The sequence below is a fragment of the Solanum tuberosum genome, unplaced genomic scaffold (assembly GCF_000226075.1).
Source record: "Solanum tuberosum cultivar DM 1-3 516 R44 unplaced genomic scaffold, SolTub_3.0 scf00248, whole genome shotgun sequence".
NCBI lineage: Eukaryota > Viridiplantae > Streptophyta > Magnoliopsida > Solanales > Solanaceae > Solanum > Solanum tuberosum.
This window is the reverse complement of record NW_006239172.1, coordinates 1-14297: the sequence shown is the minus strand read 5'-3', so window position 1 is coordinate 14297 and position 14297 is coordinate 1. Positions and strand designations below refer to the sequence as shown.

The window sequence follows — 14297 nt, the reverse complement described above, 5'->3', positions numbered from 1 at the left end:
CAAAAGAAGATAAAGATAATACTTTTGTCTTATGATGCAATTGCCAACATGGACAGAACATTAGTCATAAATAGAGTGGCCATCTTGAATATTTAAAAATTTCAATTTTAAAATATCAAATTAATCTAATCTAATTTAGTTTTGAAAATAGTAGAATGACTTTCAAAAAACGAAACGTGATAACTATTTTGAAATAGAGAAAGTAATATCTACTAAATAGGATAACTTAGTAAATTATCTCTTACATTTATTAATTTTCCTAATAAACGTGCAATAAATTATAACAACACTTATTAGTGTGCTTAGTTACACATAAGTAGGATGAAATACTACACATATAGTTAACTTGCTCATTAAGTTTTTTTTTTCTTTGAATGCTTTGTGATTAGATGAATGCTAAATTCTGCTTTACTTAACTATGTCACTTACATAAATCAAAAGAAGATAAAGAAAAGTCTCTATCTTATTATATCTTATGATGCAATTGCTAATTAAGACTATCCATTTGTCATTAAAAGAGTGGTTTTGTTTGTGTTTTTTAAGGAAATTATATTATAAGATTTAATTTCTCAATAATAGTGGGATGTGTTTTTGTTTTATGTGTTCAATTTCAATAGTTGCTCACCAACTTACTAACTTCTTCTATAATGTTGTTTGCCTACTAGAAAAGTTATTAATTATAAAATTTAACTAATAGTATATGATATTTGGAATTTACTGGTTCGACTTTTTTTACATTGTGATGTGCAAAAAAAATCTACGTAAGGAATTTCTTTTCAGAATTTAGGAGCATAAATTTAGTAATTCACATATGTAGTTTGAATATGAAATTTCTGATTATGAATAAAATTTGAAAGAATTTCATGCATCTTATATATATATCGAGTGGTTAAAACAAAAGGAATGATAGTCTTTTTCATAATTAAGTTATTACTAAATTCTATTTTTGAGTCCGTATGATATATATTTTCATATATTTAATTTTTAATAAATCAAAATATATGATTTGGTCCTATTATATAAAGACTATGTTGTATTTAACTGTTATAGAATTTTAGTGTGTCAGATATGAAGTAACAATATAAACTTAACATAACACATAAATATTTCCATAATCAATAATCATAATACGTTTATAATAGAAGAATTTTTACCTTAATTATTTATAGTTCTGATAATTTTTTTCAAACAATTGAATAGAAATTGCACAATTTAATAACTCAAGGATCATTAGTGCTACAAACACTCAATAAAATAAAATAACATAACATGTAGGTATTCACTCGATGTCCAATCAATTATGGTTTATTTGTAGGTTTTAAACTAAGTTATAGATTAGAGAAAATATTATAAAATGGTACACGACTGGTTGATGAACCACTTGAACAAGTAAACACGTTATCAATTTTACTTAATATGGTCATTGAGATAAAAATAGAATATTTGTTTGTTGTAAGTAAAATTTATTGGTTGGTTTATTATTAGTTGTCCATTTTATTTTTGATGTAATACTAACTTTTTGAAATGTTTACCTATTATTTTGGGTATGTTATGATTTAGACTTCCGATTGTATACGTACTTCTTAATTTTTGGTATGTTAAGATACGATAAGATTCACAATTGATCGATCCATAAGAATTGTAAATTTTTCTATCTTACGTAAAGTTCGATCTCAAATAGATTATCTATTTATATGCCATGAAAACTATTATGTTGGGAGGTACATTTATGTAAAAAGGCCTAGATACTAAAGCCAGTTTTTAACTTATGGGCTTAAAACATATGTACAACGGACCGGAATTTGAATTGGGTTAGAACTTTATCAATAGGCCCAAGCTAAATTATATGTACATTTTGGTTAGATTATATACATAGGAAATAGGGATGTTAAATGAATATTTTCATTATCTAATGTTGTATATATAGCCATAAGGTGTATTTATTTTGTCAATTATATTAAAAGTTGACAAAATTAAATATACACTTACAATAGCTATATTTAGCTTTTGTACACTATATAATTTTGCAGCGAAGAATATGCACCAGATCACCGTAGATGACTCCGTTCATGCTGTCAAGTATTCTTCTTCACATAGATTACATAACTTATGCTGATCCATACATCAAAATTACATAGAGGCATTGTCGCAACAAGAAAAATTATTTTTAAAATCGAACTTGTGATTTAAAACAAGTTTTAACTACTTTTACCAGTTACACTATAAGGGAATTAAAAATTATAAATATACAATTAAATTTTTTCTTTATTTTAATTTGCCTTGTTTTTGCCAAAATACCAAATTTTAATGAAGACGATTCATTTGAACCCTTTTTTGCTACGGCCACAATCTATAGAAGCACTAAATATAACAAGTTTTTCCCATAAATCATTCCCATTGGAATGTTATTGCACAAAAACGAAAGCCAAATAAATTCGATTTTTTTTTCATAACATCCCACAAAATTACACACATGAAAAAGATGAAATTAATATATATAAAATATTAATATTACCATCTAGCTAGGTAATATATTCAACTAAAAAAAGAAGTAAAGATTAAAATTACCCTTGTGGTACATCCTTTTGACTTGTTATCTCTGCATCACCAATTCTAGACGTATACTATGTTTTAGAGCCTTTAAACTTTAGGATCAGTACCATTTGAATCCGTGGTCGTCTCAGCCGCGACAAGTTCACGGAATTTAACAACGACATAGCCCAAACCATGGCCTAAAATAGCAACAATGAAAATCCCAATGTTGAAGGACATAACAGCAAGCATAACAAAATAAACAAGAACCATTCGAAGAGTATAATAAATCCCAGATTCAATAATCCCAATGGGCCTTTTGTTGATCATTATTGGACCCATTGACATAATTTCAACACCAAAAGCCATAAAGAAAACAAAAAACAAAGACAATATGTACATGCCTAGGTTATTGTTTGGCCATCCTTTGAATAATATTGTCACATCTTTACCCCAATAGAAATTCATTTGCATCACCATGTTCATAATCATAGGCATATTTTGATCGTGAGGCATGTCCATGTTTCCTTGATGGTCGTGTGTGTGAGAAATTTTGAGGAATTAGAAAAAAAAAATGGATTTATTATTACTATGTAGATGAGACACAAATGATAGATATGAATTGTGAGTGTGCTTAAATAAATTTGTGAGAGTCACTGTCAATGGGTTGCTCAGATGATAAGCACCCTCCACACTCTAATCCTATGAGTGTGAGTTTGAGTCACCTAGAGAGCGAAAAAAAGGTGGAAACTCCTAGGTAGGAGTAAAAAATGAATTCAGTACTTTCGACGTACATCATTAATTTATGTGGTAAAGTTCATTAATAATGGTTGATTAAACTTATAAAACTTAAATTCTGAATTTGTCTCGACCATTGTTAGCTCAATTGAGTGGGGAAAAAAACAAGGATGAAAATGACTAATATTGTTTGTTTATTTGGAATGGGCGAGGGAGAATATAATATATATTTGCAGGAGCCAGCCTAAAGATAACAACGTCCGTTATCTTTCGTTGTTGAAATGTTTATTGTGGAGAAGAATCTGCATAATTTGAATGAGTTGAAAGAAAGACAACAACATCCAATTAAAGTATTCTCTTATGCCAAAATATTTGTTTTGTTTCGTTTTTTTAGTATCATACTGTTTGCAACAAATTTTAAACATATGGAAAATAAATAAACCACACAAATAAAATTTGAAGAAACATAATTTTATTCATCAAGATAACGGATACAATTCTGTTCCTCCCTTGATTCTCCTCTCCTAAGATTTATCCATGATTCAAGAGTTTCAAATTTTCAGATTTGATTAAGAGAGAAGAGATGAAGGGTAGATTTGGTCCCACTGGGCGTGCCAATTTGTTTGCAACAAATTTTAAACATATGGAAAATAAATAAACCACACAAATAAAATTTGAAGAAACATAATTTTATTCATCAAGATAACGGATACAATTCTGTTCCTCCCTTGATTCTCCTCTCCTAAGATTTATCCATGATTCGAGGGCCGTTAGTGGCGTATTTCTTGAACTAGGATGATTTAGATTTGACCTCTATAAGAATATTCCATGTCTTTTGTGGAATATATGAGGTCTTGATCTCTTTATGAAATTTTTGAGATCGCCTTTTAAGGAAATTTAGTACCCTTTATATAGGCATAAACTAGGGTTTAAGGTTGAGTAGCCTCCAAGAATCATAATTTGAGTTGAAACACAAATTTAGTAGAGTCCCAACTCGAATTGAATACATCTTGTAGAGTCCCACAAAATTTCAATGTCTACACATACTATATGAATTTTGAGACGTGTTTTCTTACAGTACTACTTTTATTTAGTTTTGCAGTATCTATATTCTTAATTTTTTTCAAAAGATCGAATTAAACTAATTCAATTTAGCTATTAAGATTAATCAAATTGACTTGAAAGAAGCAAAAAATGTAAACCATTGAACTTCTAGGATTTAACTTTCATTAGGCAGACATAAAAGCAATATTGAGATGTTTCATTTGAAGAATTTGGACCAATTAGTCGATACGAAACTAGAGGTCTTGGACTTGGACTAATTGAGTAATTGGACATAATTACTAGTACTATTCTTTGATAATTGAAAGTTTTGGTTATTGAAGTATTTTATAAATAGATGGGGCAAATTGAAAGTGAGTAGAGTATAGTAAGATAAAAGTAATGTAAGAATTTATCTACTATATATAGTCACATGCATAAATAATTGGTGTTTATAATTAATCATCACAAATACTATATATTATAAAATTATTATATGCAATTATGAAGATTAACTTCTACTTCTAATACATGACTGATCATTACATGATATATAGAGCTTCTTTCAATCTTTCCTTTACGTTAATATTTCTATAAATTCCAATTAATGTGAGACTTATAATTATTCCCCAAATTATCATGTCATCAATAAATTTCACCCGTTCATCCTAGAAATAATTGGGACATAATCATGATCGATAGCCTGTTCGACTAAGCTTTTAAAATCTGTTTATTTTGAAAAATATTTTTTGATAATTAAGTAACAGTTTGTATTTGACTAATTATTTTGAAAAAACACTTTTGTCAAGATTAGAGCAGTACTTAATGCTTGACCAATGTTTCAAAAATGCAAAAAAGAATTATCTTAGGAAAAACAACTTCCGCTATTATTCAAAACATTTATTTTTATTTCTAAAAGATTGACCAAACACCTCAACTTTCTGAAAATAATAATTTAAAAATAAAATAAACAATTTTAGATTCTACTTCTGATATGTAGTATTAACATTATTTTTAAAACAATGATGCATTTCTAACTTATCGAGAGTATGAACTTATATTAAGTTTATGAAGGATACATATTAAGGTAGATGATTAGTTAGGTGGTTGAGAATTATTTCGCATAATTAGTCGTTCATATATTAGTAATCGTAGTTTTACTCTAGGAGTTTCTTTCTATTCCATCTCTGTTACTATTGTAATGTCTAACTAACACTGTGAATTATTATGTTATTTTGTGGTAGTGACTGTTTCATATTTTTACTATGCGTTTTTATGCTTTTTTAATTAGCCTTTTGCCTTGACTTCTTCAATCTCATTGTTTCCTTTTCAAATTGCTTTATAATGTTTTTACTTGAGCGGATAAGTTTCTTGATATTCGAAAACAACCTCTCTATTTTGTAGAGGTAAGATCAGTGTACACACTAATATTAGCTCAGAATGGAAAACAAAAAAAAAGGAAAAAATTCAAAGAATAAGAAATAGAAATACCATTTTATTTATTTAGTACTAGTTACTACTAATATTACACAATCATATATATGTCAAACTCACTTTTGATTCTTTTCTCTCCATATCATATATAGTACTACTAAAACTTTTTACTATTCTCTCTTTATTTTTACTTCATATTCCACAATATTATACATAATATGTGGAGTAGCACCAAATTAACAAAACATATTTATTATTCCATAAGATTTAACCTTTTAATTAATTAATTAATTTGAACAGATCTTAGATGGGGTTGATTCCTTCTAATTTCCTTCTTAGGAACAGTTATAGTGAGCACTCCATTTTCCATTGATGACTTAACATAATCAGCCCTTGAATTCAGAGGCAGTGAAAAAGATGTTAAGAATTTTCCACTGCTTCTTTCATAATGGTGCCAATTATCTTCTTTCTTCATCATTCTTGTTTCCCCAGTAATTTTCAGTATTTTTTCATCTTCCACCTGCGAAAAAACGCGTATATAACATATAATCAATGGGTTCAACTGAATTAACTATACTATAGTATATCCTTATAGTCATGTAAATGAAATGTCACTTTAGTACTCTCTCTTCTTAATTTATGTAACCTTTTCGAGATTTAAACTATGTAACAATGTTAAAAAAGAATGATCTACTTTCCTTTTTAGTCTGTTTAAAAAAGTATGACCCCTTTCCTTTTTTGGCAACACTTTAACTTCAACTTTCCACGTGACATGTTTAAGACCACAAGATTAAAGGGAATTTTGGTTCATTTGACATAACTTTAATTTAGAACCACAAGATTAAAAAGTCTTCTTTCTTTTCTTAAACTCCGCTCCAAGTCAAACTAGACCATTCTTTTTTAAATTGAGGGAGTAATACTTTTCGTATAGTTATTAAATATCTTAATTTTTTAAAATATTGAGTTGATCTTAGTCAAATTGACTTAGCAAGAGGAAAGTACCACATAAATTGAGACAGAGGGAGTAACGTGTTTAATTTATTCCAACATCTTATAACATGACATGTTGAAAACCACACGTTTTAGAAGTCATTTTAGTATATTATACACATCTTTGATTTAAAACCACAACATTCAAAAGTAACTCTTACTTTCTTAAATCACGTGTTCAAAAAGTCATGTTTCTATCGATTTTAAACTTCGTGTTCAATCAAAATATAACCATATAATGAAAAAGAGATAATAAGGGTTTCATTACCTGTACTTTGACGTCTTCTTTCTTGTAGCCATGCAAGTTACACCTAAAGATATGTGCCTCTGGTGTTTCCTTATACTCGATTTGCGCCATCGTTGCAGGTACGTGGTGGAACGATGGAGCTGGAGCTATGAGGGATCGAGGGTTTTCGAGATAAAATTCATGGAAAGGATCCCATACTTCATGATGAGCAAAAGGATCGTGCACTTGGTGTGCGTGTTCAGAATAAGGATCATACACAGGGTGTGAAGGGCGAGAATAAGGATCATGCACCTTGTGTGTCTGGTGGTCGGAATAAGGATCATGCACCTGGTGTGCATGATTTCTCCGACCACCAAATAGAGGCATGAGAGACAGTTTTTTTTTTGACAAAAGAAAGTAAAGGAGAAAATGAATTTGTATGTGGAGTTGAGTTAATTTCTTGGTGGAATTATTATGAATAATAGGGTAAGGTATTTATACAGGGTAAATAAATATTTAGAAATTTCAAGAAATGGAATTTGTGTGAAAGGGGATGTAAAGTTGATGAGATGGTGTAATATGGAAATATTTTACGGTTGAAATGAAAGAGAATGAAATTCCTTAATAATGTGGAAAACAGAATTGAAAGATTCTATCTTTATCAACAATAGAACAAAAAACAGTGAAAAATCCACTAACAATTGGATGGGAATTTCAATTTTTCACGATAAAGGGTTGAATTTCAGTGGATCGTTATAGCAAGGTTGCTCTGCCATTTACAATACGTACCTTGTTATTCATTTATTTTACACGTTGATCAATTAAAATTGTATTTCGAGATATATGGTTACCTAGCTAAGCACAACTTATAGTACAAGAAATGAAGAATATTAATCATTGTCTTTTTATGTATGTTAAAAGTATAGTTTGGACGTGTCAATTCTAATTCTGTTCACATTTATACTTTATTCGATGGGATCATTTATTTGTGTTCACAACTTTAATTATGCGATCCTATCCATATGGAATATTATTTAATATGAATTTTAGGGAGTTTAGACATTGTTACATTACAAGATCCTATGGTACAAGTAATATAGGGAATTAAGATTCAAGTGTTATTACGAACTAAAATCATAGTTAAGTGAATAAACTCATAATATAAATCACATAAACGACGACAATTCCAACTCATACCTCAACATTAATGTAGCTACCATAACTTTAAGGGGTCGGTTGGTGTGATGGACAAGAGGATTTTATTTAGGGATAATATGTAAGTGGCCTTTAATCTACTGTTTGGTTGCCAATGGTGGGATAACATATATCAGGATTAACAGTTAGTCCTGGGATAAGTTATCCCTCCCTAGGTGTGGAATAACAATCCCAGGATAACTTATCCTGGGAATTGGGTAGGTAAAATAACAAAAATACCCTCCTTAAATCACATTTTTGTACACCATTTTACATTCATGTATATTAACATAATTTTTAACAACATTTATAATAACATTCACAAGCTTAATTTTTCATTGCTCTTATGATAATATATTTTTCTATTAAAAAATTACATTTTATAAATACAATTTTTATTTATGAATATAATACCAATTGAATTTATTTGCCTAATTCTTATGTTTATTTATATTTTGATTTATCTCAAAATGTTCACTTACAGTACTAAATTGCATATTTTTTATTTAATAGTTTATTACTCACTTAAAAATTATATTTGTATATCAATTAAAATGTAGATAACTTTAATAATAAAATTTCTTTTACTTTTAATAAACTTAAAATGGATGTTTCATTTTTAAGCTAAATAAGGTGAAGGTTTTATTTTTAAAATAAATAAGCTGAAAGTTTTAGTTTTAAGCTAAAAAGATGGAAATTTTATTTTAAGCTAAACAAGATGGAAATTTTGTTTTTAAGTTATATAAGATGAAAGTTTAATTTAAAAACACACGGCACAATCATGGAAATGCACACCCAAAAATATTTAATCTAAATAAGATGGAAAATTTTATTTTTAAGAATGAATAACTAAATTTGCAAAGAAAATGTAAAAAACAAAAGAAAAACTACATAAGGTAAAGGGTATTTTTGTAAAGAAACAACTTATTCTTAGAAATTATGCTACAAATATAAGTTTGAATATGACAAACCAAACAAGAAATAAAAATTAATCTCAACATAACTAATCCCAACATAACTTATCCTAGTATAACTTATCCCATCATAACTAATCGCAACATAATTTATATTCAAACCAAACGACCCCTAAGAACTAAGAAGTTTAGCTACTCATAATTTGAATAGGAAGAAAAAATCATGAATATTACAAGAATTAATGATGAAATAGAAAAGAAAAGAAAAGAAATAAACTTGATAGAATAATGTTCCATGACTATGCAATGCCCATCCATATATAATATAAAATATTAGTTTCTTAATTGTTTATGGAAGCAATAAGACAATGCTAATGAGAAAAAAAGTAAACCAAAAGAATATGAGCGTTGCTTCCAAAAACAAACAACAAACTAATATTTTAGATTAGGGAAGACATATTTTAGTTCAAAGAGTGGCTCGGGGACAGGCTAGTAAAACATTTGCATTAGGTTTGCAAAATTTTGTGGCCCCAAAAATATTTAGTTATTAATTTTATGATTTTAATTTTATGGAAACATTTTAGAACTTTAAATTAAATAACTTAATTTTTTCTACTAATAAAAAACTTTTTACAATAACATCCAATGTAATATATTGTAAAAATTGACTAACTTCTTATTAACTAGAAATATTTAACAAAAAAAAAGGAAGCTCTAGTACTTGAGTTGTAGCAACATCATTGAAACATGTTCTTCATTTCAAAAATTCCTAACATTTGCATTGTTGACCCCCATTTTGATCCTTCGCAATTTAAATTAATTGTTGAGTTTTTCTAATTTCAAACAATTTAAAATATTTGTCTTTAAAAATGCAAAAAATATTTTCAAGTCAATTTTCTAGATACGAGCCAGAGCCACACGACCTCGTCTTTTCAGTTTATCAATTTCCCTTCATCAAATTTGTTTCAAATTGGTACAATTTTCTCTATCTTCCAGCCATCACTTTATTCATTAAAAAGAATTGAATTCATCCCTTGAACCACATCGAATTCGTCCCAAAAGTTCACCTCATATTCAACCCTATATATACTACCATATATATACTCCTACTTTTCTACTGATTTCAACAAGTTTAGAGAGCCAAAAACAAGGAGCAGCTCTTAACTTATGAGAATTCTGAGTTTTTCAAGAAATTCTTCAGTTTTTGGGTGTGTATAGTTTCTTTTGCATGTTTTGTTGGTGGAGTCGAAGGATACGACATTGTTGTTCATCCAATACTGTTGTTCGAAATGAAAAGAGAGCTCACCCAAAATCAAAAGTGCTACTAAAGAGGGGAAGTGCTTTAAAATACGATGTGATTTAAATATAAATGGGTCAAAACTCAAGTCTGTCAATCAAATTATTCTAAAATACTTTTTTGTACTAGTTATATTTAATTTTATTTCAGATGTAATTTGGTTAGTTATCTCCATGGTAATTATTCCATTAATTGTAATTACTTGTTAAATTCAATTAGTTATAACTGGATTTTCTTTAAAGTCGTTATATTTTTATTTGAAGTCTCATTATTATTTTGTTTTCAACTATTGAATATTTTTAAATTTCGCTTAAATATAAACTCAAAGTTCTCATTTTCTTAATTAATAAACTTCTCCATGAACTTGTAACGAAAAGTCAGTTACACACTTATACTATTGTAACGACCTATTACAGTACGCCTGAATTACTTAAAAGTGAATTTATTTTAACTTGACGCACATTCAACCAGTCACATGATCAGAAAGTGTTTCACACTCACGCCACGTCATCACCATGTCACTGCCACATCAATAATTACGTTAATTTTTTTAAAATAAAAATAAAAATACATGTCACCCAATTTCTTCTTCTTCCCTATACACCATCAAAACCACCATTAAATCACTACCATTGATGCTATTATCATCAAATTCACTTCTCCACCACCATAGATTTCACCAACGGAATCTTCCCACAACCATTGTCATCATAAAAAAATGATAACAAACATCATAAATTTAACTAAATTCACCAGCGGAACCATATCACTATCATTGAAATTCATCACATCCATAACCATAAATTCACCATCCACATCAAAATCACGAGTTTCATCATCGTTATCGAAATTAAAAGTCATACCACCACTTATTGCTCACCCATCATCAAAATCCACCACAAAAAATTATCACAATATACAAATTTCATTCAAGCTCAAAGAGGAGAATTGTGAAAACTTGCAATATTTATTTGCAAAGATTTTAGTCATACAATTGAAAAACTAATGCTCGATTTACTAGTACTAATTTTGAAGAAAATTTAGAGAGGATTTTTCTGAGAGAGAAGAAAGATCTATGAACATACATTAAAAATTGAATTTTGTGCAAAACCCCAGAAACTTTTTACACAATAAAAAAGAAGCAAGATCTGAAAATTTTCTTATTTCAAATGCTAACCATCAACAAAAAAACACAAAAATAAATTGAATAATCTGTTCTTGACTTGACGAATTTGATGTGGGAATAGAAAGAATTGACCAATTTTAGATGTCTCGCCGAAAGTTTTTTTCGAACAGTGAATCTAATTAATTGAACAACTTCGCGATCTTTGAGATAAATTTCTATCCCGCAATGTTATTTTCTGTTTTTCTCTTGGAAATTTATAATGAAAAAAAATTATTTTTCACATTCGCCATAGCAAAAAGAGTGTTTGTGATAAGAAAAAAATGGAGGAAGAAGAAAGGTAGGGTAACGTAAAGGAGAAGGGTGGGGGTGAGAAAAAATTTACCTTTTTTTTTACTCTAACACGCCTTTTTTATTTTTTATTTAATCTTATTTTCATGTCAGTTTTGAGGGTGGTATTAAATTCATTTTTGAGTAGTATAAATGTGTAATAGGTCGCCTCAATAGTTTAAGAGTGTAACTGACTTTTCGATATAACTTCAAGGGTGAATTTATGTCTTTTCTCTTTCAAAATTAGCCAAATAAATTATTTATCGTTAATCCAAATATTTGTGGATATTTTTAAGTGCTTAAAATCCTCTTTTGAGTATCACCAGAATCCTTACCTAGATCATTCTGTGTCGATTTCAGTTTTTTCGTCCAAGAATCGAAAGAAGTAATCAAGACTTCAAATTATTTTTTTCAAATTACTTCTTCAATTTTCAAACTCTTTAATAAAACACTCATTTCAAGTATCTTTTCATGCATTCAAAAGTCATATACAAATTAAACTTGTATATATAAACTAATAAAATGTGTGGTTGCAACAAATTCCCGTATATTCAATTTTTTTTGGGTATTTCGTGTTCTTTAGTTTTAAGTAACTAAAGTGTGTTCTATTATGAATAATAATTTATTGAAGTGTACATAAGAAAATTAAGTATAAGCTATACTCTCTCTTATGTTTGATTTTCGTAACATTCTCAATTATTTTATTTTATTTTATTTTTGGTTAAAATGGTTAGGCTCACTTCGGATCGGAGCTTGTCTTACTGAATTTTTGTTTAGAAAAATGGAAGACTTTTGAAACTTCAATTCTAAAACAATTCTTAGATATTTGCGTGGTTATAAATCATTTCATTAAGAGTAAATGAGAAAATTTCTAATGTTGCGTGGTTATAAATCATTTCATATTTGCGTGGTATTTTGTAATGTTGCAAGTGTTTTTTGAGCAATAATAAAAGTTGTTTGTTTTTAAAATATTCACTGACTTGGGATTTCAAATTAATTTTCCTATTATTTTTAGGCGTTGTAACTTGGAAGGAAGAACCTTAGGGTGTCTTGAGACAATTTTTTTCTTTATTGATTTCTTCATTTTACACCGATGTGAGGCTCATCATTAACATTTATGTTGGTTTACGCCAATATCATGCATATGGTAAGGATCTCGAAATTTGAAAATGACTCTATTAGAAATAAATAGAGCTGGATAATGGCTTTTATACTCTTCATTTTACTTGTCATATTTATTTTCATCACTAAATCTGAATTCTTATTAAAATATCCCTCATTCAGGGGTACTTAAGCATTACCTGACAAATGCCATTACATATCGAAGAGGTGAACCTATGACTTCTAATTAAGAATAAAAAAATACTTAATTACCATTTCATTGCGATCATTATTATTAATAAATTAATATCTAAAACAAACTCGATCGAAATCTCTAATTACAAATATTGGAATGTGTATCACTCCACCATAAACTTTAGTACACATTGAATACTGCAGGTCAAATCCTTTTTCCATCTAATTATAGAGGTTATCGACACTTTTTCTTATGTCATATATGCATTTGGTTAAGGTGGTATATATTAATAGAATTTTACATTATAACAACATTTCGTGACAAGATCGATGATATAGACTCATATAATTTAGGAGAAATCTTGTTCAAGGAGAATTAAAAAATTACAATATATATATTAATTATTTTTTGTGTGTATATATATATTATATATTAACTTTTTTTGAAACTACACATACTTTTTTTATATTTTAACTTCTCTTTCTTAAAAATTCTGACTTTATCGTCATCGTGCAATGCATTTAAAAAAAAATGTTGCACAAAAAAGATAGCATGATGTTGATTGGAAACTTGTTGGCACAGCAAAGGGGAACAGGATAGTATATAAAGATTATTAAAGTTTGTCCAAAAATTCAGTCAATATTTCTCTTATTTTCTGCATGTGTAGCATGGATTAAAGAATCTTGTCGCACGCCCCCATTTACTTGGTCAAAAAATTCGATAAATTACCTCTTCATTTTACCTGTCATACTACCTCTGTTCCATTTTATATGTCATCCATTTCTATAAATTGTTGGTTCATAATATTTGTCACTTCATAAAATCAATTCACAAATTATCATATTGTTCCTTTTATACCCTTGTGAGTTATTAGCCTTGAATATATACATTTGATTAACTTAGAAAAGCTAAGTAAATGATTCATGTTCATTGGTTAAATTAATTAATCAAAATAAATTAATTCATATTCATTGATTGAAAACTTGAGTCAAAAAAATTAAATAAGGGTAGAAGGGCAAAGTTACATCATTTCTTAATGCAAGTACAAAGTAAAAAGGTGACATATAAAATGGAACAGAGGGAGTATTTATTTTCATGAATTAAAAAATAATGTTCTTCTAATTTATAAGTTCATTGAAATTGGAATAATTTCTATCTACTATATATATACTAGATATAGG

At 28.3% G+C, this 14297-nt stretch overlaps 2 protein-coding genes across 2 annotated transcripts; both read right to left on the bottom strand.

The window, feature by feature from the left end:
* Positions 1-2430: 2430 nt before the first annotated feature.
* LOC107062627 (copper transporter 1-like) lies at positions 2431-3128 on the bottom strand. The gene has a single exon (XM_015313493.1). The coding sequence runs from the start codon at positions 3052-3054 to the stop codon at positions 2641-2643; it is 414 nt and encodes a 137-aa protein (XP_015168979.1). The 5' UTR covers positions 3055-3128; the 3' UTR covers positions 2431-2640.
* A 2656-nt stretch (positions 3129-5784) lies between these two features.
* LOC102601300 (18.1 kDa class I heat shock protein-like) lies at positions 5785-7450 on the bottom strand. The gene is made up of 2 exons (XM_006357513.2): positions 7004-7450; positions 5785-6265 (listed from the first exon to the last, which is right to left on the bottom strand). The coding sequence occupies exons 1-2, from the start codon at positions 7346-7348 to the stop codon at positions 6029-6031; spliced, it is 582 nt and encodes a 193-aa protein (XP_006357575.1). The 5' UTR covers positions 7349-7450; the 3' UTR covers positions 5785-6028.
* Positions 7451-14297: the final 6847 nt, after the last annotated feature.

Bases quoted from the DNA above. Each gene is read 5' to 3' on its own strand.
- LOC107062627 (XM_015313493.1), bottom strand. From the start codon at position 3,054: ATGGACATGCCTCACGATCAAAATATGCCTATGATTATGAACATGGTG.
- LOC102601300 (XM_006357513.2), bottom strand. From the start codon at position 7,348: ATGCCTCTATTTGGTGGTCGGAGAAATCATGCACACCAGGTGCATGAT. The intron at 6,266-7,003 runs GTAATGAAACCC...GTTTTTTCGCAG, and splicing joins AAGAAGACGTCAAAGTACAG to GTGGAAGATGAAAAAATACT.